At 41.3% G+C, this 27,421-nt stretch overlaps 1 protein-coding gene and 6 non-coding genes across 7 annotated transcripts; all 7 read left to right on the plus strand.

Moving 5' to 3' along the window:
* Positions 1-183: 183 nt before the first annotated feature.
* Positions 184-14,778, plus strand: LOC117442991 (polycomb group RING finger protein 5-B-like). Its single transcript, XM_034078950.2, has 9 exons — positions 184-388; positions 1,648-2,256; positions 4,038-4,134; positions 6,284-6,339; positions 9,137-9,196; positions 11,162-11,322; positions 11,626-11,724; positions 13,202-13,291; positions 14,728-14,778. The coding sequence occupies exons 2-9, from the start codon at positions 2,142-2,144 to the stop codon at positions 14,776-14,778; spliced, it is 729 nt and encodes a 242-aa protein (XP_033934841.2). The 5' UTR covers positions 184-388; positions 1,648-2,141.
* Positions 14,058-14,272, plus strand: LOC117443000 (small nucleolar RNA U3). The gene has a single exon (XR_004551599.1). It is a non-coding gene; the product is annotated as a small nucleolar RNA U3 (small nucleolar RNA).
* Positions 14,779-18,479: 3,701 nt separating the features above from the next.
* Positions 18,480-18,694, plus strand: LOC117442992 (small nucleolar RNA U3). Its single transcript, XR_004551591.1, has one exon. It is a non-coding gene; the product is annotated as a small nucleolar RNA U3 (small nucleolar RNA).
* Positions 18,695-19,752: 1,058 nt separating this feature from the next.
* Positions 19,753-19,967, plus strand: LOC117443001 (small nucleolar RNA U3). Its single transcript, XR_004551600.1, has one exon. It is a non-coding gene; the product is annotated as a small nucleolar RNA U3 (small nucleolar RNA).
* Positions 19,968-21,025: 1,058 nt separating this feature from the next.
* On the plus strand, positions 21,026-21,240 carry LOC117442993 (small nucleolar RNA U3). The gene has a single exon (XR_004551592.1). It is a non-coding gene; the product is annotated as a small nucleolar RNA U3 (small nucleolar RNA).
* Positions 21,241-22,298: 1,058 nt separating this feature from the next.
* Positions 22,299-22,513, plus strand: LOC117442994 (small nucleolar RNA U3). Its single transcript, XR_004551593.1, has one exon. It is a non-coding gene; the product is annotated as a small nucleolar RNA U3 (small nucleolar RNA).
* A 4,208-nt stretch (positions 22,514-26,721) lies between these two features.
* LOC117442999 (small nucleolar RNA U3) lies at positions 26,722-26,936 on the plus strand. The gene has a single exon (XR_004551598.1). It is a non-coding gene; the product is annotated as a small nucleolar RNA U3 (small nucleolar RNA).
* The last annotated feature ends 485 nt before the right edge of the window (positions 26,937-27,421 follow it).

Genomic DNA, 27,421 nt, shown 5'->3' on the forward strand with positions numbered 1-27,421 from the left:
TGTGTGTGTGTGTGTGTGTGTGTGTGTGTGTGTGTGTGTGTGTGTGTGTGTGTGTGTGTATGATAATGGGTGTGTATGATAATGGGTGTGTGTGTGTGTGTGTGTGTGTGTGTGTGTGTGTGTGTGTGTGTGTGTGTGTGTGTTGTAGGCCAATAGTCTCTGAGTTACACAACACTTTCAGTTTCCCTGCTGCTGCTCGTTGCTCCACGCCCACCGCCGCGCGCTGCTGCTGCTGGGCGGACTGGGGCAGATCTCCGCGCGACCAGTTCCGTGTTTCCTGCTCCTCTCATCGGACCAGACTGAAGCGGAGGATCCGCCATGAAGGAGCCTCCCGCCCGGCCCAGGCATCCATAACTCCGGGGGTTCAGAGAGGAGAAAGTGTGCCGAGGTGAAGTGTTTTATTTCGGGTCTTTCAGAGGATTCATCGCGGCTCGGTTACGGACAAACTTTGACGTTGCTTTTCCGGAGCTCCTCCCCCTCTTTCACTCCAGATCGTGGAAGTGCTTCACCGTGCACACACATACATTTACGCACACACACACACGTGCATTTACGCACACATGCATTTACGCACGCACATGCACGCACACACCGACACACACATGCATTTACGCGTGGGCTGCGCTTCCCGTTCGCGTTTTTATGAGGCCGTGCCATGCAGCTCTGCAACTTTTAATGTCGATGTATGTGTGTGTGTTCGTGTGTGTGTGTCTGTGTGTGTAGATACAGCTGCGACGTGTGTGTGTGCGTGTGTTCGTATATTATATATCAGCGTGTGTCACTGTGGCGTCCATTGATGTTGTTGTGACACGGGTGACGTAGTGCGTGACGCGCCTTCACGATGAGATAAGCAGATCCGCGCCGTGCGAATAAATAGCACGCTTGTGTGTGTGTGTGTGCGTGCGTGCGTGTGTGCGTGCGTGTGTGTGTGTGTGTGTGTGTGTGTGTTGTTGATGGACACTGAGAGGGATTTCTGAGCTGCGCACTTGAGATTCTTCTAGCAAAAAGAAGAGAAGCAGGAGTATGTGAGGGAAGTAACCCACACACTGTGTGTGTGTGTGTGTGTGTGTGTGTGTGTGTGTGTGTGTGTGTGTGTGTGTGTGTGTGTGTGTGTGTGTGTGTGTGTGTGTGTGTGTGTGTGTGTGTGTGTGTGTGTGTGTGTGTGTGTGACAACACCAACGTGCACCTCATGTAATTTACAAGAAGAAAGTCATTCTCATTTATCTGATCACTTCTAGAATGGTCCAATTATTATTATTTTAAAACTATTTAACTTCAGTATGTATTTTTAATATCTCTACACGTATCACCACACCTGTGTGTCTGGAATGGTCTCATTGTTACTTACAAGTCAAATAAATGCAGCACATAATGTATGTTATGCTTTCAATGTCATGGATGCAGATTTTTGTATACAATGAATTGTATTCATGGGAAAATTTCACATTCATACAAATACATGTTTCACACTTTAACCTACACTTAAAGAGGCCCTATTCTGCTTATCTTTAAATAGGGCCGCCTTAAACCAATTGTATGACTTGTGTGTATATCATCATGAATATATCTGTCCATTCCTATCACTTTTTTAAATATCTGATCTCTGCACAAAAACCAATCCCTGTTTTTTTGCTATTTTCTCTTCAGGTTAAAAGTTCATCAAACAAGTGATCAACAACAGCCGCATCACAACGATGGATGATGAAGAGACGAGGAAAATAAGAACGACTACCCAGAAGTCTCTTGCCCCAACTTCGCCAGCTGACCTTTGACCACTCGTGGATTAGACATGTCCCTTTGGCTCGGACAGGGAGGGAAGCGACACATCCAACTGTCCGGGAACTCTGGGAATATAGTTTGAAACCGGATTGCAAAGCGCCGTCTGTCTCCGTATTCCAATGGGACTCGCATGGTTGGTGAAGATGGAATAAGATCTGGGTGGTTTGTTTTTTTTAAAAGCAAAACTGATTCATAATTAGAAGTTGAGTCAAGCATGGAGCAGGATTTCACACAATAGGATCTATCATAGATGTTGGATGGTGATCGTCTGTATGCACTAGCCTGGACTAACGTTAGCCAGCCTGGATTCAAACCCTGAAACAAGCCTGTACTAGCTTCCATTTCTGCTCAAAACTACAAACATGGCTGCTACAGGAAGGAAGCACTTGGTGAAAGACTTCAACCATTTCATGACTTGTTACCTGTGTCGAGGTTACCTGATCAAACCCACCACGGTCACCGAGTGCCTGCACACCTGTGAGTAAAGCAGACACCTGTGAAATGTGTGTCAGCTAAAAGATATCCAACTCTTGAGGCAGGAGATGTTTCCAGAAACCGCCAATCAACTGTATCCAAAGCTTTTGGCAAACATATTCAAGTGTATCAGGATAGTTCAGTGAGTGAGCCACATCTCTGCTAACAAGCTAACCTGCTAATCAGAATCAGAATCCAGTTTACACATACAAGGATTAGTTTAGTATCTGGTGGTGCAAACATTAACAATCGAGAACAATAAGTTGCAAAGTAGGTAAAAAGTGGGATAATAAAAAACAAGAATTTCTAAGAAACAATTTAGCATTAAAACAGGATGCTAAAGTAAGTATTTACACCAAATGTAACTATACAAATAACCTTAATCCCAGCCCGTGCAGTCAACATGTCGATGTGTCCTTGGGCCAGATACTTAACCCTGAGCTGCTCCCGATGGCCAGCGGTGTGTGCATGTTAGGTCCTACAGTAAGGGACACTGCTCTGTGTGAACGGGTGAACGGCATGTAGCATGCAAAGCGCTTTGAGGGGTCGTAAAGACTGGATAAAGCGCTATATAAGCACAGTCCATTTACCATTTTAAAAGCTAAAGAAAAAACATTAAAAAAAACATTTAGGACAATGAGTATATGGCAAACTACAGTGTGTTATATGTGTGGAGGGCTGTGCAGACGTGTGTGCAGACATGTGTGCAACAAGCAGTCGGAGAGTTACAGTAATGATGAGCGAGCTTTCAAGCTAACCTCCTGTTTCAGTTTCCGAGTGAGTGAACAAACCACATGCAGGCAAGCTAACCTGCAACTGAGTGAGCTAGCAAACTAATATAGTGCACCAGCATGTCAGTGTCTGTGCAAGTGAGTGAGCTAACTCCCAGCAAGCAATCAAACCACCTATTAGCGAGCTAGCAGGCTAGCCAGCACACATTTCTCAAATCTTCAATGTTTTGTGTTCTTTTTTTCTTTGACATCCTTCACCATAAGGCTGTCAAACTGTAGATTTTAGTTTAACCCCAACATGTAATACATGCTAATGTTGTTTCCTTACAAGCACTTACAAACCCCATAATTACACATCATAAGATTGATACAAAGCTAACCTACTAATGAGTGAGCTAACTATCTGCAATCAAGCTAACCTGCTAACGAGCATGTTAATCAACTGTTCAGTGTTTTTCTTTGTTTTATAACTTTGAAGTCCTTTAAACTAAATGCTGTCTTGACAAAAAGGTGGTGAGTCGAATTTAACCTCAATAACACATGTTGGTTTCTTTTGCAGTCTGCACGAGATGCGTTGCATGTCACCTGGTTTGCTAAGAAACGACCCACAGACAGTGCATGTTCTTAACACATCAGTAGCTTGTTACCTAGCCAGCTAACCGACTGTACTACTCTCCTGTTTCCAGGCTAATCACTGGGCTAACTGTCTGCTAGCTGTCTGCTAGCTGTCTGCTAGCTGTCTGCTAGCTGTCTGCTAGCTGTCTGCAAGCGAGCTAACCTGCTAATGAGCGAGCTAGCAGGCTAACCAGCCGACGTTTATCAAACTTTTCAGTCTTTTTTTCCCGTTTATTTCTTTGAAATCCTTAAAACAAGATCAATCAATGTTTATTTATAAAACCCAATAGCACAAAGCTACATTTGTCTCAGTGGACTTTACAGTTTGTACAGAATATGAATACGACCCCCTCCGTCCTTGAACCCTCGCATCGGACAAGCGCAAAGATGCATCTTATGTTAACCCATTAACATGTCTCAATGTTGTTTCCTTTGCAGTCTGTAAGAGCTGCATCGTGCAGCACTTTGAGGACAGCAACGACTGTCCTCGATGTGGCATTCAGGTTCACGAGACCAACCCACTGGAGATGCTCAGGTAATGTTTTACTCTTACTCTGACTCTCACGGCCCGTCCACACAGCGGCGTGCGTTGAAAGCTTCACTTTGAATGGGGTGACGTCACTTTTTGCCGAACTGCATTGTGGGAAGCGACGCGGAGCTTTGCTGGCGTGGCTCGCGGCAAAAGTTGAGCAATGTTCAATTTTTGAAGCCTCGGCAGCCAATCGAATCGTATGCCAGGACAAGCTATAGCCAATCAAACGGCTGCTTGTGTGTCAGGGGCGGGAGATCCATGTGATTGGTTGTTGGTCGAGTTTCAGACACGCCCGCCGGCGAGCTTCAGCGCACGCCGGCGTGTGGACGGGCCGTCACTGTTGTCTCTTCTTTGAGAACGTCTCTGTTGTTATAAATGACAAATGCAACACTTTGTACAAACAGGTCATCGAGCAAAACCAATGCAAAGATACTTTTCACGTTCTTTTTGCCGCTACTTTTAATTGAACTATTCGCATCTCACACGGCACTGTAACTTTTATTCATGTCCTGGTGTTCATGATTTATTATCTTTGCTTTTTAATGTTTCCACGAGTGTTGTGCTCTTAATGTCTTTCAGGGTTTGTAAAGCACTTTGGATTGCCTCGTGTAGAAAAGTGCTAGATAAATAAACTTGCCTTGCCAAGATCAAAACCCTCAAAACAGCACAATACATAATAATAAACACGAGAAACAAATAGAAATAAAAAACAACAAATAAACCTGCATCGTCATAAATAATAACAACTAAGGGGAGAAAAGAATAAACAAATGAATCAAGATAACAAGGTACGATAGTTTAGGGGACTTGGCCTTGGTGATATTGAATTGAGTAACACTACCGTACAAATGCAACACTTTGTACAAACGGGTCATTCCTTCACACACACATACGGGGATTGGGCCCAGCGCGACACCGTACTTCCGGTATCCGCCGTTTTACGCGAGGTGCAAGCAGCCGTACACCGTCTAGGTGGTGCTAAGCTTCCTGTACTGAATATCATAGTCTATTGCCTTAATCGATATCTAGTCAACTCTAAAATACCACATATATGCATTGGCATGATAATATTATTGTAGAATTATTATTGTCCAGAAATTAGACGTAGACGCAGCCAAAATCGACGAAGGCCACTTTCGAGGGTCGTTTCTCCATACATCTGCAGGCAGTCTGTAAGGGCAATCCGACAACCCACACAGCTCTAGTTCACGCTGCTAACGACCTCAAGTCCAGAGATGTAATCCGAAGACATGCAGCGATTTCTTCGGTTGTTAATTCAGAAAAAAAACCTAGTGCGCTCTGCCTGGCTACGTTAGCTAGCTGTTTATATTAGCACCTCCAGGATATTAGCACCTCCAGGAAAATGGCGTATTTATATATATATATATATATGGCGCGTGTTGCATTGTGGGTAGCTCGTGACGTCACTGTGTGTGAAAGAATCGTGCAAAACCAATACAAAGATAATTGCCAAGATCAAAACCTCCAATGCAGCAAAATAACAAATAATAATTCAAACATTAGAAAAAAGTGAAATACAAAAACAACAAAAAAGTCATAAATACTAACAATTAAGGGGAGAAAACAATAAACCAATGAATCAAGTTAACCGATAGTTTAGGGGACTTGGTGATATTGGGTTCACGACAGTACAAAGCAACACTTTAAGTACTCCACGTGATTTCCATTTACCTCCATGGTGACCGTGACTCATTTGATCGATGTTCTGTTCTGGTCATTCTTAGCGTATGGATTTCCCCACATCCTTCATTTGAGTTTCATTCTGATTCGACATGTGTCTTCCACCGTGTGTTTTGGCGCTATCTTTCACCCCTCACTGATTCTTGAATAGAACAGGTTTTACATTTGAAAAACATATATATTAAATGTTAAGAAATCTAAATGCGTTTGTTTATAGAACGAGGTGTCAGCAATATTTCGGGGCGACCTCCTGATTTGGTCCGTTTTTCATAAATTGTGTTTTGTTCCAGTCTGAGCTAAATGTTCCTTATATAGATTTGGAGCTTATACATACTGACTATTTCACCCTTTGCTTCTCTTCCTCCCCACTTCTGCTCTCCATGTTTTGATCCTGTCATTTTACATCCTTATGCAACTTCCTTTTCACCTCCTTCTCTCTCCATATTCTCAGGTTGGACAACACCCTGGAGGAAATCATTTTCAAGCTGGTACCTGGACTCAGAGAAAGTGAGTTTGCCAGATGGTTTCATCAATCTGTCTCCTCAGTTTGACGGCCATGTTTAATTATGCGACTATTCACCGGGGGGTTGGAACAATAGTTCACTAAACAGAACAACAGAAAATCACATAATTTATATTCAAGCTAGCCAATATGTTATTACTACACACAAATGGCCTTCAACATGTGCACCCAACACTTTATTATATGAAGTTGAACCAGCGGGGAAAACCCAAATGAAATATGGGTAATGAAAGAACACTATCATATTAATTGAGAGCATCCCTGTAACATTACAACAGGTCAGAAGAACAGCAAAGAAAGTAAGTGCAGGAATGAGACTTAAAACTCTGACATGAATCAGCATTTTACCACTTCCTGTCCCCCGGCCTCAAATGTGTTTGAGGTTAGATTCCTACAAAAAGGTCTGTGGCTAACACAAGCTGAAGATATTTCTGTTCTACGACATCAAATACGTCAGTAAATACCCCATGGTGGATTATAAAATAGTGGTTGCTAACAAGTGTCTAAATGAGACGACTAAACGTCATCACGTGAAGTCATGTGACCGTGTTGTAGTTCCTTTATAGCCCAACATTAGCCACCTTTAGCTTAGCGGTGGTGACGTGAAGTCATGTGACCGTGCTGTAGTTCCTTTATAGCCCAACATTAGCCACCTTTAGCTTAGCGGTGGTGACGTGAAGTCATGTGACCGTGCTGTAGTTCCTTTATAGCCCAACATTAGCCGCCTTTAGCTTAGCGGTGGTGACGTGAAGTCATGTGACCGTGCTGTAGTTCCTTTATAGCCCAACATTAGCCACCTTTAGCTTAGCGGTGGTGACGTGAAGTCATGTGACCGTGCTGTAGTTCCTTTATAGCCCAACATTAGCCACCTTTAGCTTAGCGATGGTGACGTGAAGTCATGTGACCGTGCTGTAGTTCCTTTATAGCCCAACATTAGCCTCCTTTAGCTTAGCGGTGGTCATGTGAAGTCATGTGACTAGTGCTGCGTACCGGTACGCCGAACCGGTACTGGACTTGTAAAAAGTTTCGGTTCAAGTCCGGTTAAAACCGGAACGTCGGGAACCGGTACTTGGACTCGCAAAAAGACTAGCACTTACGTATATTCTGGTGTCTGTGGTTATTTAAACATTCCCTGATAAACGTTATTCAGCGTCAATAAATGAGTGCTAATCCCAGTGTGCTCAGTGTACAACATCACATGTCATTTCACCTTCGATTCGCCGTTTGAAAACGTAGCATTTCGCCACATGCTAATGCTAACCGGAAGTGAAGAATTTTCAGAATAAAAGTATTAAGTAAATAGTGTGAACTTCCGGTTTTTTCAGAATAAAACTGATTTAAATTAAATAGTGTATTTAATTCAAAATTACGCCATATCAACATTCATTTTAATTTCTAACAGTATGTATGTACATCACTATGTATGTAGTATGTACTGTATAATGTACACATGTAGAGTTGTAGAAAAGACATGGTGTACAGACAGTACAGTACACTCTGACTGTACAGTCACTACAGTTTAGCCTATACTGTATAGTAGGTGTCTAACAGTGTAATGCGTATAGTCTACTCTACACTCTACCTTTCAGCAACGCTTTAGGGATTTAGGCTCAGTCAGCTCAGGGACTGTTTGGTTACTTTAGTTTGGTATATGAAATAAATGTTTGAACTTTGTAGTAGTTCACTGCAGTTGCTGTCATAAGTCATTTGTAGACTAAGTGGCAAAAAATGTTTTTTTTTTACATTTGTACTTTGTAGAGAAATGTAGACACAAGTTGGAAGGGAGCGCAATAAACCTGACGAGTTTGAATTTGAGTTGATTATGAGTTAATTTTCAATGAATAATTAGCTCACAATAAGTTCACTTTACTCACACAACTTGACACAAGCCATGGGTTCAGGTCCGGACTTATAAGTCCGGACCTGAACCTGAACCTCTGGACTTGAGTCCGGACCTGAACCTGAATGTGAGTCCAGGTACGCAGCACTACATGTGACCATGCTGTAGTTCCTCTATAGTCCAACATTAGCCGCCTTTAGCTTAGCGGTGGTGACGTGAAGTCATGTGACCGTGCTGTAGTTCCTTTATAGCCCAACATTAGCTTCCTTTAGCTTAGCGGTGGTGACATGAAGTCATGTGACCGTGCTGTAGTTCCTTTATAGCCCAACATTAGCTTTTAACTTAAAACATACGTTATCATTGCACCACTGTTTTGCGGCAATATTAAATATCCCACATATTCATACATTAAGACCAGCACATTTTCTTTTAAATTTGTCTCAACAGTGTCCTCATTGCTATGTTAAAACATGGCAAACAATTGGAAACATTTACATTTCAGGTCCTTCTGTACAAACTCACTGTGCTAGGACACATCTCGCTTCAAATTAAAACAATTGTAACTTGCTGTTCACACTGAATATAATCAGATTCAATGGCCTCCAATGTTAGCTTTTGCGCAAAACAGTGTCCCTCCAATAGCTCTGTGCTCCTCCTCAGGGTTAATCCAAGAAGCCAACATGTCTAACTTAATCTGTGATGGTGCTTCAGTTTTATGACTCCATAACTTCCCGCTGCTGACGGAGCAAACATCGTATGTCTTAGTGAAGCCAAGTGGTGTAAAAATAAGCGTCATAGCATTTCTGATGAATGGTTTGTGAGAGTAATACCCAATGAAGGATCAGAATCACCCGTCTGTCTTGATAGGAATTCAGTGTGATTGCTTCTCTGTGTGTCTCCATGCTGCCTTTCAACACTTCCTGTTGCTTATGTAAAACCAGGAGAGGAGCAGCAGGAGCTGGAGTTCTGGAAGAAGAACCAGCCCAGAGAGAACGGCCAAGGTGAGAGGATTTAGATTTTATACGATGTGTGTTTTGATAAATACACTCGCTTCACCACTGGCTTAAATCCGGCCAGGTTGTGTGTGTGTAAATAACGAATACTCTTAAGGGTTCTTTCTTACTTATTTGACTGTTATAATGTACTTTTTTACTTCTAATTTACTGTTTATATCTTCTTCCTGCCATTAGCAGAGGAGGCAGACATTAAATCAATAGATTAGGGGAGTTTTTTATTATGTTTTGACTAAACACACACACACACCCACACACACACCCATACCATGTATACATCACTTCAGGGGACATTACATTGACTTACATGCATTTCCTGGAGACTTATAACCAACACATGCCTAACCCTAACCAAGTCTTCACCCTAAAATTAATGATTCCCCTTATGGGGACCTCCGTTATGTCCCCATAAGGGAGGCGAGTCCCCACACGTGACTGTGTAAACAGATATAGGTCCCCACAAGGATGGTAATGCTAGGCCACACACACACTCACCCCCTCACTCACACACACACACACACACACACACGTTCCCCTGGAGACTCGGGGACTGACTTTTTCACTTACGTCAACCAACATATCTGTATTTATAAAATGTCCGATCATCGATATCTTCTATGGCACACTCATATTTATATTTTGTAAACCTGACAAAAACAGTCCGTAATATATTTCTATGTATTCTGTATTGTGTGTTATTTATACCATAGCTATAGTGTATTCATTTTTTAAACTGTTTGTATACAATACTGTCAGATATTTGTATACTAAAGATCACTATGCGCTTTACTACTGTTTTGCACTTCTGGTTGGATGTAAACTACATTTTGTTTCTTAGTCATTTGCAATGACAGTAAAGTTTAATCGTAATCTTAATGTAATTGTCATATTGCGGGCTTGTTTATGTAAATATGGGGCATACAGGGGGTCCGCGGGGTCTTAAAAAGTATTACACGTTGATCAATCAATTTAGCGAAAATGAAGGCTATTAAAAAGTATTAAAGGGCATTTTCCAAGGTGTTACATTGTGTAGCTTGTTTCCAGTAAGTATCTGAATGGCCCAGAGAGGTTGTGTTCTGCCGTCTGCCTGAATGTAGTCATGGCGTAGGTGTGTCGTGTGATTCTGTGGAGTTTATTGATGGCATCCCGTTGGGTTAGACGTCATCCGAACAGGACATCGCACGCTCACTGCTTGATAGCGCGAAGGCCCGTTTACGCCGGTTGTTAAACAACATCGTTACGGGGAAATGCAAGTCTGCGTCCAACTGGTTGGAAGAGAAGGAGGAAGCAGGGGCGGATCTAGACAATATTCATGGGGTGGAAAGAGGGTGGCAGGAGATGTTGAGGGGTGGCCTCCCCTGCAGAAGTATATGCTGATTTAATCGCAGTCATATCAATCAATGTTAACTTGGAAAGCCACAATATTCATATTTTAACTCGATAACATCAGGTGCCATTATTGTGGCTCATCAGGAAAGCCTTACATATAAATATATAAGATGGCAGACATCATTTAATGAATTGTAGCTGAACAATTACTGAATGAGTTTGCCTCACTCTTAGACCAGCAGGGGAACCAGATCTATGCAGACTGCTGCAATGAGTACATTAATTAACTGTCTCATCGATGTGTGTCTGAATGAACAAGACACAAATTAAAGACATTAAGAGCATCAAACACATTAGAAACATTAAAAAGCAAAGATAATAAAACATGAGTTACGGTGCAGTGTGAGTTGTGAATTGTTCAATTAAAAGCAGCGTCAAAAAGAAAGTCTTCAGCCTGGATTTAAGTTGCAGCGGACCGGCCGGTTTCTGGGAGTTAGTTCCGGATATTTGGAAATATCCGGAACCTCATTCTCACATTCCTCTACTTCTCGTGTTCCCGTGAAATGATAGTTATTATGACACTTTTCTATCATTTTAATATTCCTTTCATTTTGCATCCCAAAGCAGAAAGGCGTCAGAGGCTCGGACTTCCTGACGTTGTGGGTGATTATGGAGGCCGTGATGAAGATGATGACGATGAGGAAGATTACCACAGAAATGATCCTCAGATCGCCATCTGTCTGGACTGCCTGCGCAACACGGGACAATCTGAGGCGACTGTCACGGTGGGTTGGATTGTTTTTTATTTTCTTATTTCATTTATTTCAAACGTGTAAAACAATAATACAAAATTAAAAAAACCTGTACAATCTTAAGCAGTATCAAATTGATAAACACAGATATTATTGACTTACAAATTATATATAAACAAATTATCTACCTAATTACACATCCGAAAAGTCTGTAGTTTGTATACCTTAATCATCATTAGGTAAATCGATTGGTAACATTTAGTTTTGGAAAGAATTTCATTTTAAGCTGCCTCTCTTGTTGAGTCTCCAATTGATTTTCTTTTCTCGTCCAATTAGGATCTGATGAAGAGATTCATCCGCTGCTCCAGTAGAGTCACAGTGGGAACCATTAAGAAGTTTCTCAGTCTGAAGCTCCAGCTGCCCAGCTCCTACGAGGTAAGAACCCCAACAAAACTGAAGATAAAACAGACACCAACTTTTAGATATATTTTCCAATCATTCACTTCATCCATTATTCACCGTATGAAGCTCCGCCCCCTTTCCAGCTCCTTCTGTAGCACTAGCAGCATTTTAAACTACCGTACTTTTCGGACTATAAGCCGCGACTTTTTTCCCCATTTTTTTTTGTACAGCTAACGGCCACTAGGGGACCTCCTACATCTATGGATTTTACAGGTAAAATTAACCACCTTTAACGCTATGGGCTCTATGACCGGTCCGCGCCCGCCACCTTTAAGCGGCGGGCTCCAGCAGGAAAAGCTGGAGGCCGGAAAAGAGGGAGACAGGTAGCGCGCCAAAGTAAAAGTGGAACCGAGAGACAGAACGAGAGCAAGACAGACGGACAAGTTAGCTGCTGCGGCTTATACGCCGGTGCGCTTTATAGTCCGAAAAGTACGGTATACATTTAATTTGGGGTCATTTACAAATACTTTTGCGACGATGGGACATTTCTAAATGGCCACATCCATTATTCATTACTGACTGCAGGATTACATTAAAATGGCCCAAAATGTCATATAAACACAATTTTAATAACTCTTTGGGGTCTTTGGATGTAGATGGCTCTGCTGTGAGGAGCTACACAAGTTAGCATGTGAATGTGCTACTTAGCTAGCGAACGTTAATTGGGATTAATAAGTATCTATCTATCTCTCTCTCTCTCTCTCTCTCTCTCTACCTGCCTACCTGCCTACCTGCCTGCCTACCTTCCTTCCTTCCTTCCCACTATCTATCTGACGTTAGCGGTCTATCAAACACGTGCTTGCTAATGTTAGCTCTCTACTTAACAAACTAGCTTTTGAATGTTAGCTGTTGATGTAGTCACATGGCTAATGTATTTACTCTTCCACACAATCTACTGACATATGATAGTAAATAGGCTACACAGCATATTACTGTATTACTAAACTGGTTGCATATGGCCTCCTCAGATAGGACACACTTATTATTTCCATTAATCGATCAGTTAATTCACGTTAACCACTCAGAAGCCAGATGCTCATTCAAACTCCAGTATAATGATATCTGTCGCTCAGCTTCATCGCGGGGTTAAGATGTTGGTGAAGCTAAACTGAAACTCTGTCCCTCCCTCTCTCATTATCACAACCTCCCACTCCTCTCCCTAGAACTTCCCCTTCGCGCTCATGTTCTGCTGTTTGATTTCCCTCATCATTCATTCAGCGCTTCTTCAACGTACTTTTGATTTGAACTAAACCCCATTAAGAAATGTTTAGCATGTCAAAGTTTGGTGTCTTTTTTCTTAGGACAACCTCACCTATATAACCTGATAGTTATTGTTTTCATTTTGACATACTATATGAACATTTTGCACCTGAAATCACAATATTTTTTTAAAAAACAGACTGAAATATGATATGAGAACTTCTTATCCCTTTCGCCCCGCTGTGAGCAGCTGGACGTTCTGTGTAACGGAGAAATCATGGGCAGAGATCACACTCTGGAGTTCATCTACATGACCCGCTGGAGGCTGCATGGAGAGAATGTAAGCGTCACTTCCTGTGTGGTGTGGGGGTGTGTTGTGTGTGTGTGTGTGTGTGTGTTTACTTATAGAACAAGCTGACGTTTTCACATTTCAAGATCCAAAGGTGTTATTGTGATATGCTCATAAGCTACAGTGTAGAAATGGCAATGAAATTCTTCTGACCTGATCTCCTCCAACAATGCGACATATATAATAAAATAGTGGCATGTGCTAGCTTTTTAATGTTAGATGTTGACGTAGTCACATGGGTAAGTATGAGTGTGTGTGGTTTCTGTATTTACTTCTGGAACAAGCTGATGTTCAAGTATAGTTGAGAAACATGTGATTGATTCTGAGACAAGAACACCGATCTCAACGAACAAGAACACCTTCAATGTCTTTTCATCAGACAATCACTAAATCAGTTTATTTAAAGGATGTTCTAGTCTAGCTTGCTCCATTGCGGAGATATTCCCGCGAGAGTGCGGAAAACTTAAATTAACTTATTTATTTAAAATGTGAAATGTTACCAATATACTCACGGACCACCAGTCCGCGGACCACACTTTGAGAAGCACTGTGATACAGGCATAGTTTAACTTACGTTAAGGTCTTACTGTTTATCATAAGGATAATTGATGCTTTGCCACAAGCTAACTTGCATTGCTGTTAATAACATCAATCACATGACTTGACGAAATGGACACGTTTATTATTGTTAGGCAGGAACCCTCAGTGATAGTACGTTTCCTGTGAATGAGATGCAGTTTTCACCCTTCAACAAACTAAGACTATACTTTCAGGGATCATTTCTATAGTTTCTGACTTGAGAAATGTGTTTCTAAAGTGATTGGTCTCGCTACCCACGATGATGAGACGTGGTATTCCCTTCTGAGCGTGAAGCGGACACAGAGTAATGATTCAGTTCATATGCTCTCTGTCATTGATGATCGCTCTTTGCTTCTTCTGGAGTATTGAGGAAGGGAATATGATCAGAGTGGTGGTCAGTATCAGTACAATATAACAACTTCTTAAATAGGTAAATACTGTGACATGTTTTATGTCTCGATAGGTTCAAATATTTCGTCAGCTCGTAACATTTTCATCAGACTTTATTTAATCCAGTCAGTGGGAGCCCTCGTTGTCGCTAGTGATTTGGTCTTTGACTTAACGCAGCCCTTATTCTCGAAAACAGGTACACTTAAACAGTGTTGTGAGGAAAAGTCATTGTTTGAGCTCCAGACTCCACAGCACACATAGTCAGTACGCCTTTTGTTTGTCCAAATGTTCCACTTTAAAGCTCTGTCAGCTCTGTTTAAAGCCAGTGTTTTAGCTGTAATTTAAGTTTTGATACAGGCTAAAATCAGTGTTGTTCAAGTCAGAGTCACATGGTCAATTTCACCTGTTGCTGTGTCCTCAGCAGCTGCGGAATGAACTGTGCTTGTTTTCCCCTGCAGCTATTTGCTGTGTTCACCTATAGAGGTCACTGTTTCTGGGCTTTAACTTGAATCTGATACAGCAGTGTTTCTCAAACTTTTTCATACCAAGGACCACTTAACCAATAAAAAAACACTCGCGGACCACCTAACTCCACAAATATCCAAAAACACATAGTTTTTCTAGAACAGATTACAAATCGCCTGAAAATGGTACAAACCGGCGGCATCATGTGTGACGAAGGTGTTGCGCTGGGCTATATCATGCAATCGAAAGTGAAACTTAAGCTTGCTCCATTGCGGAGATATTCCCGCGAGAGTGCGCAAAACTTAAAGGGGACCTATCATGCAAAATGCACCTTTGTACGTCTTTTATACATGAATATGTGTCCCCGGTGTTCCAGGGAACTCACCAAGTGTCAGAAAACACAACCCTCTCTATTTTCCTCCTTCGCCAAATCTCTAAAAAAGGGGCTGCAACGGATCTGAAAAAAACGGATCCACATTCCAATACTTTTCTACTTCACAAAGAAGTGCTCCGCTTATTGGTCAACTCTCCACCTATCAGGGGAATGAGCCACGGCCACGTGCATTGCCAAACCTCTCATTCGCATATAGGCTATCGGCAGGCTAAATAATCAACACCCCAGTCACATCTGTGTTTTTGCCTGCTCTTGCCAGGATGTCTAAGCCAGTTAAACGTTGTGCTGTTGTTGGCTGCAAGACTCGGGACAGGGGACTGCATGCAATGCCATCAGTGGAAAAAGAAATGAATCTGTGGCTAGACTTCATTTACAAGGGACATGTGCCAGAAGACCACGGAAGATTTCTGTTTGTGTTTTCCAAACATTTGACCACGGACATGTTTATTAACTTCTATCAAGTCCAACACGGATATGCCTCCAAACTAATGCTAAACCCGGGATCAATACCAACCATCCGGGACCAGGCCAGTGAGGACACATCCAATTTTGAAGCTGTAAGTTTTTATTTAGCGGTGTTTTTCCTGATAAAGCTATCTCTAGCTTGTAGCATGTAGCATGTAGCTTCGCCGCATCAATGTCGCCTCAAACCCAAATAGTAATCGGTTAGGTGTTTATATATTTTTGTAGCATTTTATTTTGTACGCTCCGCAGTCTTTGCTTTGTCATTTGAATTATCAGGCATTTGCTAACATGTTCAGACATACTGCCGTAATGGCGATCTGTGTGAAGGCTGTAAAGCCACGCCCTAGGCGATAACACAAGTATTTATTCTCCTATTTATTAGTATTTTGTATCCTCTACAATCATATTGAGTAAGTTATAATAACAAACGTAATCTTCTGTAGGCAAGTGCCGTTTTTTCCAGCGTTATATGTAAACGCTTTTGTGATTGTAGTCTGTAAGAACGATCAGATATCATCGATCTGTAAGCTAAGCTACGCTACGCTAATGAGACATGCCGTGTTTTGCAGCGTTATATGTAAAAGCTTTTGTGTGTTTACTTGTTTGCGCACATGAATATAAATGGGGGTGTGTTAGGATACAACACTGTGTATGTATGCGAGGGGGGACACACACCACGAGTAAAACTGAGCTTAAGCCCCGTCGGTCTGTTATTGTTGACAAGGCCTTACCTCTAGCAACAGGCTAATTAGTGGCTAGCACTCATTACAGTCAGTCTACTGAGCTCAGCCCCTCTCCAACACATCACCTGCATTGAGTCAGAAACACAGCATGCACATTACGGTTTAAAACTAACTCAGATTGGAAAAGGCTAAGCAAAGAGCTTTGCTAAATAGAGAGCTTTGCTAAGAAGTTTCAGTTTTTTACATGCATATACTAATCTAAACCACATTTTTTGTTGTGCTTTTTTTACCATTGCACAGCCCAACGTGGCCAACTTGATGGACCTCATCTTCGACCAAGTCTTTGTGGACCCTGCACCATTATGAGCGACCTGACAGGGAGGAGGTCATCGCCGGGTATGCTACACGGTTCAATTTGGCTGCTGTCTGAACCCAACATCGACATTTCACGGATCAGGAAACTCCCTGCGTATCCTGAGGACAACGCAGGCCGGAATCACCACTCTGATCCTGCGTCCAAGGAAGCCCCAGCACCAGCTCACAAAGCTTCTGTAAAAATATTTAGTGTCATTTATACAAAATACAAGTAGGCTACATTTAGTTTTTTTGTATGGGTTTTTTTAACCGTTGATTTTGACAATAAAGTTCCAAGTTGATATCAAAATGTGTCGTGATTATTCATGTTTGGATGGGTAAAGAATATTCTGATTTCAAAAGCATAAGGTTGTGTGTGTGGACCTTTTTGTCGTACACATGGGTGTGTTATGCCATTGCTGTGTAGTATATAATAGTACAATGACAGAATGAAAGATTGCATAAAGCCATATACACCAGTATTTATTTCCATGAACAATATTAGCATTTGTTTTACAATTTCAGTCAAAACAAACAAACCACTCACTGCTCTATTTGTCTCAACTGTAGTCCACCATGTTCAGCTCTGTAAATATGCAACGCATTTAGCAGGGAGAACACATTTAGGCACACAGGCTCCAATCCAGGATGGTCCACCATACAGGTTACTGCATCCGTCTTGACACATTGTGATAAACATATATTGAATGACATGTGAAAAATGTATTTAAACAGACAACTTAGTAAAGCTATCAAAAATGTTACCTGTGGTATCTCCATGCAGCACACATTCTCCGTTCAGAAGGCATCGTGGCGCAATTTGCACAAAGAAGTCAATAACTGAGCTTTTAAAAACACATGAAACTACACACATTGCTGACAACTTGTTGTTGGAGTTATACTTTTTATCATCCTAAGTTATTCAACTTTCCAACGGTTGTTGCAGGATGTTGGAAGAAAAGGACTGTAAACTATTAAACGCAATGAGGCCATTGTATATATGCTGAAAATATGAATGTCTCCCTTTATAAATATATATATATATATCGCTGTTTTTGCGTTACAAACTGTACACATTGCATTCTTGCTAATTAGCCAAAATATGAACGGAATAAGGAGCAAGCATCGTAACAGAGTAAAATAAATAGGGACAACAGCTTGTCAGCTAACCATTCAGAAACGTCCTGCTGCAACCGAGATTTTTGCACCTCCACCAAAACCTCCGCTGCTGCTTCAGGGTCAGTTTCTGGATCAAATTGATAGTATGCTTGAACACATGCATTGCTCTGAGATGACATGTTTATTCGACACTCGTAATCACAGCAAGCATGGTAACGTGACTCTCTCCGGCTCATGCCTGCTCTTCTGCAGGGGGGCGTGGTCAGCTGCTGCTCAGAATTTTCAAAGACGGGCTTGGAATAAAGCGAAAATGAGCGAAACGAGGCATGTCTAAAAAATGATCTGTTTGGTATTTTGAAAAATAAAATTTATAAATATACCTTATATAGGTATGGTCATACACTATATCATTTAAATATAGCATGATAGGTCTCCTTTAAATTAACTTATTTATTTAAAATGTGAAATGTTACCAATATACTCACGGACCACCAGTCCGCGGACCACACTTTGAGAAGCACTGTGATACAGGCATAGTTTAACTTACGTTAAGGTCTTACTGTTTATCATAAGGATAATTGATGCTTTGCCACAAGCTAACTTGCATTGCTGTTAATAACATCAATCACATGACTTGACGAAATGGACACGTTTATTATTGTTAGGCAGGAACCCTCAGTGATAGTACGTTTCCTGTGAATGAGATGCAGTTTTCACCCTTCAACAAACTAAGACTATACTTTCAGGGATCATTTCTATAGTTTCTGACTTGAGAAATGTGTTTCTAAAGTCATTGGTCTCGCTACCCACGATGATGAGACGTGGTATTCCCTTCTGAGCGTGAAGCGGACACAGAGTAATGATTCAGTTCATATGCTCTCTGTCATTGATGATCGCTCTTTGCTTCTTCTGGAGTATTGAGGAAGGGAATATGATCAGAGTGGTGGTCAGTATCAGTACAATATAACAACTTCTTAAATAGGTAAATACTGTGACATGTTTTATGTCTCGATAGGTTCAAATATTTCGTCAGCTCGTAACATTTTCATCAGACTTTATTTAATCCAGTCAGTGGGAGCCCTCGTTGTCGCTAGTGATTTGGTCTTTGACTTAACGCAGCCCTTATTCTCGAAAACAGGTACACTTGAACAGTGTTGTGAGGAAAAGTCATTGTTTGAGCTCCAGACTCCACAGCACACATAGTCAGTACGCCTTTTGTTTGTCCAAATGTTCCACTTTAAAGCTCTGTCAGCTCTGTTTAAAGCCAGTGTTTTAGCTGTAATTTAAGTTTTGATACAGGCTAAAATCAGTGTTGTTCAAGTCAGAGTCACATGGTCAATTTCACCTGTTGCTGTGTCCTCAGCAGCTGCGGAATGAACTGTGCTTGTTTTCCCCTGCAGCTATTTGCTGTGTTCACCTATAGAGGTCACTGTTTCTGGGCTTTAACTTGAATCTGATACAGCAGTGTTTCTCAAACTTTTTCATACCAAGGACCACTTAACCAATAAAAAAACACTCGCGGACCACCTAACTCCACAAATATCCAAAAACACATAGTTTTTCTAGAACAGATTACAAATCGCCTGAAAATGGTACAAACCGGCGGCATCATGTGTGACGAAGGTGTTGCGCTGGGCTATATCATGCAATCGAAAGTGAAACTTAAGCTTGCTCCATTGCGGAGATATTCCCGCGAGAGTGCGGAAAACTTAAATTAACTTATTTATTTAAAATGTGAAATGTTACCAATATACTCACGGACCACCAGTCCGCGGACCACACTTTGAGAAGCACTGTGATACAGGCATAGTTTAACTTACGTTAAGGTCTTACTGTTTATCATAAGGATAATTGATGCTTTGCCACAAGCTAACTTGCATTGCTGTTAATAACATCAATCACATGACTTGACGAAATGGACACGTTTATTATTGTTAGGCAGGAACCCTCAGTGATAGTACGTTTCCTGTGAATGAGATGCAGTTTTCACCCTTCAACAAACTAAGACTATACTTTCAGGGATCATTTCTATAGTTTCTGACTTGAGAAATGTGTTTCTAAAGTGATTGGTCTCGCTACCCACGATGATGAGACGTGGTATTCCCTTCTGAGCGTGAAGCGGACACAGAGTAATGATTCAGTTCATATGCTCTCTGTCATTGATGATCGCTCTTTGCTTCTTCTGGAGTATTGAGGAAGGGAATATGATCAGAGTGGTGGTCAGTATCAGTACAATATAACAACTTCTTAAATAGGTAAATACTGTGACATGTTTTATGTCTCGATAGGTTCAAATATTTCGTCAGCTCGTAACATTTTCATCAGACTTTATTTAATCCAGTCAGTGGGAGCCCTCGTTGTCGCTAGTGATTTGGTCTTTGACTTAACGCAGCCCTTATTCTCGAAAACAGGTACACTTAAACAGTGTTGTGAGGAAAAGTCATTGTTTGAGCTCCAGACTCCACAGCACACATAGTCAGTACGCCTTTTGTTTGTCCAAATGTTCCACTTTAAAGCTCTGTCAGCTCTGTTTAAAGCCAGTGTTTTAGCTGTAATTTAAATGTTGATACAGGCTAAAATCAGTGTTGTTCAAGTCAGAGTCACATGGTCAATTTCACCTGTTGCTGTGTCCTCAGCAGCTGCGGAATGAACTGTGCTTGTTTTCCCCTGCAGCTATTTGCTGTGTTCACCTATAGAGGTCACTGTTTCTGGGCTTTAACTTGAATCTGATACAGCAGTGTTTCTCAAACTTTTTCATACCAAGGACCACTTAACCAATAAAAAAACACTCGCGGACCACCTAACTCCACAAATATCCAAAAACACATAGTTTTTCTAGAACAGATTACAAATCGCCTGAAAATGGTACAAACCGGCGGCATCATGTGTGACGAAGGTGTTGCGCTGGGCTATATCATGCAATCGAAAGTGAAACTTAAGCTTGCTCCATTGCGGAGATATTCCCGCGAGAGTGCGGAAAACTTAAATTAACTTATTTATTTAAAATGTGAAATGTTACCAATATACTCACGGACCACCAGTCCGCGGACCACACTTTGAGAAGCACTGTGATACAGGCATAGTTTAACTTACGTTAAGGTCTTACTGTTTATCATAAGGATAATTGATGCTTTGCCACAAGCTAACTTGCATTGCTGTTAATAACATCAATCACATGACTTGACGAAATGGACACGTTTATTATTGTTAGGCAGGAACCCTCAGTGATAGTACGTTTCCTGTGAATGAGATGCAGTTTTCACCCTTCAACAAACTAAGACTATACTTTCAGGGATCATTTCTATAGTTTCTGACTTGAGAAATGTGTTTCTAAAGTGATTGGTCTCGCTACCCACGATGATGAGACGTGGTATTCCCTTCTGAGCGTGAAGCGGACACAGAGTAATGATTCAGTTCATATGCTCTCTGTCATTGATGATCGCTCTTTGCTTCTTCTGGAGTATTGAGGAAGGGAATATGATCAGAGTGGTGGTCAGTATCAGTACAATATAACAACTTCTTAAATAGGTAAATACTGTGACATGTTTTATGTCTCGATAGGTTCAAATATTTCGTCAGCTCGTAACATTTTCATCAGACTTTATTTAATCCAGTCAGTGGGAGCCCTCGTTGTCGCTAGTGATTTGGTCTTTGACTTAACGCAGCCCTTATTCTCGAAAACAGGTACACTTGAACAGTGTTGTGAGGAAAAGTCATTGTTTGAGCTCCAGACTCCACAGCACACATAGTCAGTACGCCTTTTGTTTGTCCAAATGTTCCACTTTAAAGCTCTGTCAGCTCTGTTTAAAGCCAGTGTTTTAGCTGTAATTTAAGTTTTGATACAGGCTAAAATCAGTGTTGTTCAAGTCAGAGTCACATGGTCAATTTCACCTGTTGCTGTGTCCTCAGCAGCTGCGGAATGAACTGTGCTTGTTTTCCCCTGCAGCTATTTGCTGTGTTCACCTATAGAGGTCACTGTTTCTGGGCTTTAACTTGAATCTGATACAGCAGTGTTTCTCAAACTTTTTCATACCAAGGACCACTTAACCAATAAAAAAACACTCGCGGACCACCTAACTCCACAAATATCCAAAAACACATAGTTTTTCTAGAACAGATTACAAATCGCCTGAAAATGGTACAAACCGGCGGCATCATGTGTGACGAAGGTGTTGCGCTGGGCTATATCATGCAATTGAAAGTGAAACTTAAGCTTGCTCCATTGCGGAGATATTCCCGCGAGAGTGCGGAAAACTTAAATTAACTTATTTATTTAAAATGTGAAATGTTACCAATATACTCACGGACCACCAGTCCGCGGACCACACTTTGAGAAGCACTGTGATACAGGCATAGTTTAACTTACGTTAAGGTCTTACTGTTTATCATAAGGATAATTGATGCTTTGCCACAAGCTAACTTGCATTGCTGTTAATAACATCAATCACATGACTTGACGAAATGGACACGTTTATTATTGTTAGGCAGGAACCCTCAGTGATAGTACGTTTCCTGTGAATGAGATGCAGTTTTCACCCTTCAACAAACTAAGACTATACTTTCAGGGATCATTTCTATAGTTTCTGACTTGAGAAATGTGTTTCTAAAGTGATTGGTCTCGCTACCCACGATGATGAGACGTGGTATTCCCTTCTGAGCGTGAAGCGGACACAGAGTAATGATTCAGTTCATATGCTCTCTGTCATTGATGATCGCTCTTTGCTTCTTCTGGAGTATTGAGGAAGGGAATATGATCAGAGTGGTGGTCAGTATCAGTACAATATAACAACTTCTTAAATAGGTAAATACTGTGACATGTTTTATGTCTCGATAGGTTCAAATATTTCGTCAGCTCGGAACATTTTCATCAGACTTTATTTAATCCAGTCAGTGGGAGCCCTCGTTGTCGCTAGTGATTTGGTCTTTGACTTAACGCAGCCCTTATTCTCGAAAACAGGTACACTTGAACAGTGTTGTGAGGAAAAGTCATTGTTTGAGCTCCAGACTCCACAGCACACATAGTCAGTACGCCTTTTGTTTGTCCAAATGTTCCACTTTAAAGCTCTGTCAGCTCTGTTTAAAGCCAGTGTTTTAGCTGTAATTTAAGTTTTGATACAGGCTAAAATCAGTGTTGTTCAAGTCAGAGTCACATGGTCAATTTCACCTGTTGCTGTGTCCTCAGCAGCTGCGGAATGAACTGTGCTTGTTTTCCCCTGCATCTATTTGCTGTGTTCACCTATAGAGGTCACTGTTTCTGGGCTTTAACTTGAATCTGATACAGCAGTGTTTCTCAAACTTTTTCATACCAAGGACCACTTAACCAATAAAAAAACACTCGCGGACCACCTAACTCCACAAATATCCAAAAACACATAGTTTTTCTAGAACAGATTACAAATCGCCTGAAAATGGTACAAACCGGCGGCATCATGTGTGACGAAGGTGTTGCGCTGGGCTATATCATGCAATCGAAAGTGAAACTTAAGCTTGCTCCATTGCGGAGATATCCTCGCGAGAGTGCGCAAAACTTAAAGGGGACCTATCATGCAAAATGCACCTTTGTACGTCTTTTATACATGAATATGTATCCCCGGTGTTCCAGGGAACTCACCAAGTGTCAGAAAACACAACCCTCTCTATTTTCCTCCTTCGCCAAATCTCTAAAAAAGGGGCTGCAACGGATCTGAAAAAAACGGATCCACATTCCAATACTTTTCTACTTCACAAAGAAGTGCTCCGCTTATTGGTCAACTCTCCACCTATCAGGGGAATGAGCCACGGCAACGTGCATTGCCAAACCTCTCATTCGCATATAGGCTATCGGCAGGCTAAATAATCAACACCCCAGTCACATCTGTGTTTTTGCCTGCTCTTGCCAGGATGTCTAAGCCAGTTAAACGTTGTGCTGTTGTTGGCTGCAAGACTCGGGACAGGGGACTGCATGCAATGCCATCAGTGGAAAAAGAAATGAATCTGTGGCTAGACTTCATTTACAAGGGACATGTGCCAGAAGACCACGGAAGATTTCTGTTTGTGTGTTCCAAACATTTGACCACGGACATGTTTATTAACTTCTATCAAGTCCAACACGGATATGCCTCCAAACTAATGCTAAACCCGGGATCAATACCAACCATCCGGGACCAGGCCAGTGAGGACACATCCAATTTTGAAGCTGTAAGATTTTATTTAGCGGTGTTTTTCCTGATAAAGCTATCTCTAGCTTGTAGCATGTAGCATGTAGCTTCGCCGCATCAATGTCGCCTCAAACCCAAATAGTAATCGGTTAGGTGTTTATATATTTTTGTAGCATTTTATTTTGTACGCTCCGCAGTCTTTGCTTTGTCATTTGAATTATCAGGCATTTGCTAACATGTTCAGACATACTGCCGTAATGGCGATCTGTGTGAAGGCTGTAAAGCCACGCCCTAGGCGATAACACAAGTATTTATTATCCTATTTATTAGTATTTTGTGTCCTCTACAATCATATTGAGTAAGTTATAATAACAAACGTAATCTTCTGTAGGCAAGTGCCGTTTTTTCCAGCGTTATATGTAAACGCTTTTGTGATTGTAGTCTGTAAGAACGATCAGATATCATCGATCTGTAAGCTAAGCTACGCTACGCTAATGAGACATGCCGTGTTTTGCAGCGTTATATGTAAAAGCTTTTGTGTGTTTACTTGTTTGCGCACATGAATATAAATGGGGGTGTGTTAGGATACAACACTGTGTATGTATGCGAGGGGGGACACACACCACGAGTAAAACTGAGCTAAAGCCCCGTCGGTCTGTTATTGTTGACAAGGCCTTACCTCTAGCAACAGGCTAATTAGTGGCTAGCACTCATTACAGTCAGTCTACTGAGCTCAGCCCCTCTCCAACACATCACCTGCATTGAGTCAGAAACACAGCATGCACATTACGGTTTAAAACTAACTCAGATTGGAAAAGGCTAAGCAAAGAGCTTTGCTAAATAGAGAGCTTTGCTAAGAAGTTTCAGTTTTTTACATGCATATACTAATCTAAACCACATTTTTTGTTGTGCTTTTTTTACCATTGCACAGCCCAACGTGGCCAACTTGATGGACCTCATCTTCGACCAAGTCTTTGTGGACCCTGCACCATTATGAGCGACCTGACAGGGAGGAGGTCATCGCCGGGTATGCTACACGGTTCAATTTGGCTGCTGTCTGAACCCAACATCGACATTTCACGGATCAGGAAACTCCCTGCGTATCCTGAGGACAACGCAGGCCGGAATCACCACTCTGATCCTGCGTCCAAGGAAGCCCCAGCACCAGCTCACAAAGCTTCTGTAAAAATATTTAGTGTCATCTATACAAAATACAAGTAGGCTACATTTAGTTTTTTTGTATGGGTTTTTTTAACCGTTGATTTTGACAATAAAGTTCCAAGTTGATATCAAAATGTGTCGTGATTATTCATGTTTGGATGGGTAAAGAATATTCTGATTTCAAAAGCATAAGGTTGTGTGTGTGGACCTTTTTGTCGTACACATGGGTGTGTTATGCCATTGCTGTGTAGTATATAATAGTACAATGACAGAATGAAAGATTGCATAAAGCCATATACACCAGTATTTATTTCCATGAACAATATTAGCATTCGTTTTACAATTTCAGTCAAAACAAACAAACCACTCACTGCTCTATTTGTCTCAACTGTAGTCCACCATGTTCAGCTCTGTAAATATGCAACGCATTTAGCAGGGAGAACACATTTAGGCACACAGGCTCCAATCCAGGATGGTCCACCATACAGGTTACTGCATCCGTCTTGACACATTGTGATAAACATATATTGAATGACATGTGAAAAATGTATTTAAACAGACAACTTAGTAAAGCTATCAAAAATGTTACCTGTGGTATCTCCATGCAGCACACATTCTCCGTTCAGAAGGCATCGTGGCGCAATTTGCACAAAGAAGTCAATAACTGAGCTTTTAAAAACACATGAAACTACACACATTGCTGACAACTTGTTGTTGGAGTTATACTTTTTATCATCCTAAGTTATTCAACTTTCCAACGGTTGTTGCAGGATGTTGGAAGAAAAGGACTGTAAACTATTAAACGCAATGAGGCCATTGTATATATGCTGAAAATATGAATGTCTCCCTTTATAAATATATATATATATATCGCTGTTTTTGCGTTACAAACTGTACACATTGCATTCTTGCTAATTAGCCAAAAATATGAACGGAATAAGGAGCAAGCATCGTAACAGAGTAAAATAAATAGGGACAACAGCTTGTCAGCTAACCATTCAGAAACGTCCTGCTGCAACCGAGATTTTTGCACCTCCACCAAAACCTCCGCTGCTGCTTCAGGGTCAGTTTCTGGATCAAATTGATAGTATGCTTGAACACATGCATTGCTCTGAGATGACATGTTTATTCGACACTCGTAATCACAGCAAGCATGGTAACGTGACTCTCGCCGGCTCATGCCTGCTCTTCTGCAGGGGGGCCTGGTCAGCTGCTGCTCAGAATTTTCAAAGACGGGCTTGGAATAAAGCGAAAATGAGCGAAACGAGGCATGTCTAAAAAATGATCTGTTTGGTATTTTGAAAAATAAAATGTATAAATATACCTTATATAGGTATGGTCATACACTATATCATTTAAATATAGCATGATAGGTCTCCTTTAAATTAACTTATTTATTTAAAATGTGAAATGTTACCAATTTACTCACGGACCACCAGTCCGCGGACCACACTTTGAGAAGCACTGTGATACAGGCATAGTTTAACTTACGTTAAGGTCTTACTGTTTATCATAAGGATAATTGATGCTTTGCCACAAGCTAACTTGCATTGCTGTTAATAACATCAATCACATGACTTGACGAAATGGACACGTTTATTATTGTTAGGCAGGAACCCTCAGTGATAGTACGTTTCCTGTGAATGAGATGCAGTTTTCACCCTTCAACAAACTAAGACTATACTTTCAGGGATCATTTCTATAGTTTCTGACTTGAGAAATGTGTTTCTAAAGTGATTGGTCTCGCTACCCACGATGATGAGACGTGGTATTCCCTTCTGAGCGTGAAGCGGACACAGAGTAATGATTTAGTTCATATGCTCTCTGTCATTGATGATCGCTCTTTGCTTCTTCTGGAGTATTGAGGAAGGGAATATGATCAGAGTGGTGGTCAGTATCAGTACAATATAACAACTTCTTAAATAGGTAAATACTGTGACATGTTTTATGTCTCGATAAGGTTCAAATATTTCGTCAGCTCGTAACATTTTCATCAGACTTTATTTAATCCAGTCAGTGGGAGCCCTCGTTGTCGCTAGTGATTTGGTCTTTGACTTAACGCAGCCCTTATTCTCGAAAACAGGTACACTTGAACAGTGTTGTGAGGAAAAGTCATTGTTTGAGCTCCAGACTCCACAGCACACATAGTCAGTACGCCTTTTGTTTGTCCAAATGTTCCACTTTAAAGCTCTGTCAGCTCTGTTTAAAGCCAGTGTTTTAGCTGTAATTTAAGTTTTGATACAGGCTAAAATCAGTGTTGTTCAAGTCAGAGTCACATGGTCAATTTCACCTGTTGCTGTGTCCTCAGCAGCTGCGGAATGAACTGTGCTTGTTTTCCCCTGCAGCTATTTGCTGTGTTCACCTATAGAGGTCA

The sequence above is a fragment of the Pseudochaenichthys georgianus genome, unplaced genomic scaffold (assembly GCF_902827115.2).
Source record: "Pseudochaenichthys georgianus unplaced genomic scaffold, fPseGeo1.2 scaffold_520_arrow_ctg1, whole genome shotgun sequence".
NCBI lineage: Eukaryota > Metazoa > Chordata > Actinopteri > Perciformes > Channichthyidae > Pseudochaenichthys > Pseudochaenichthys georgianus.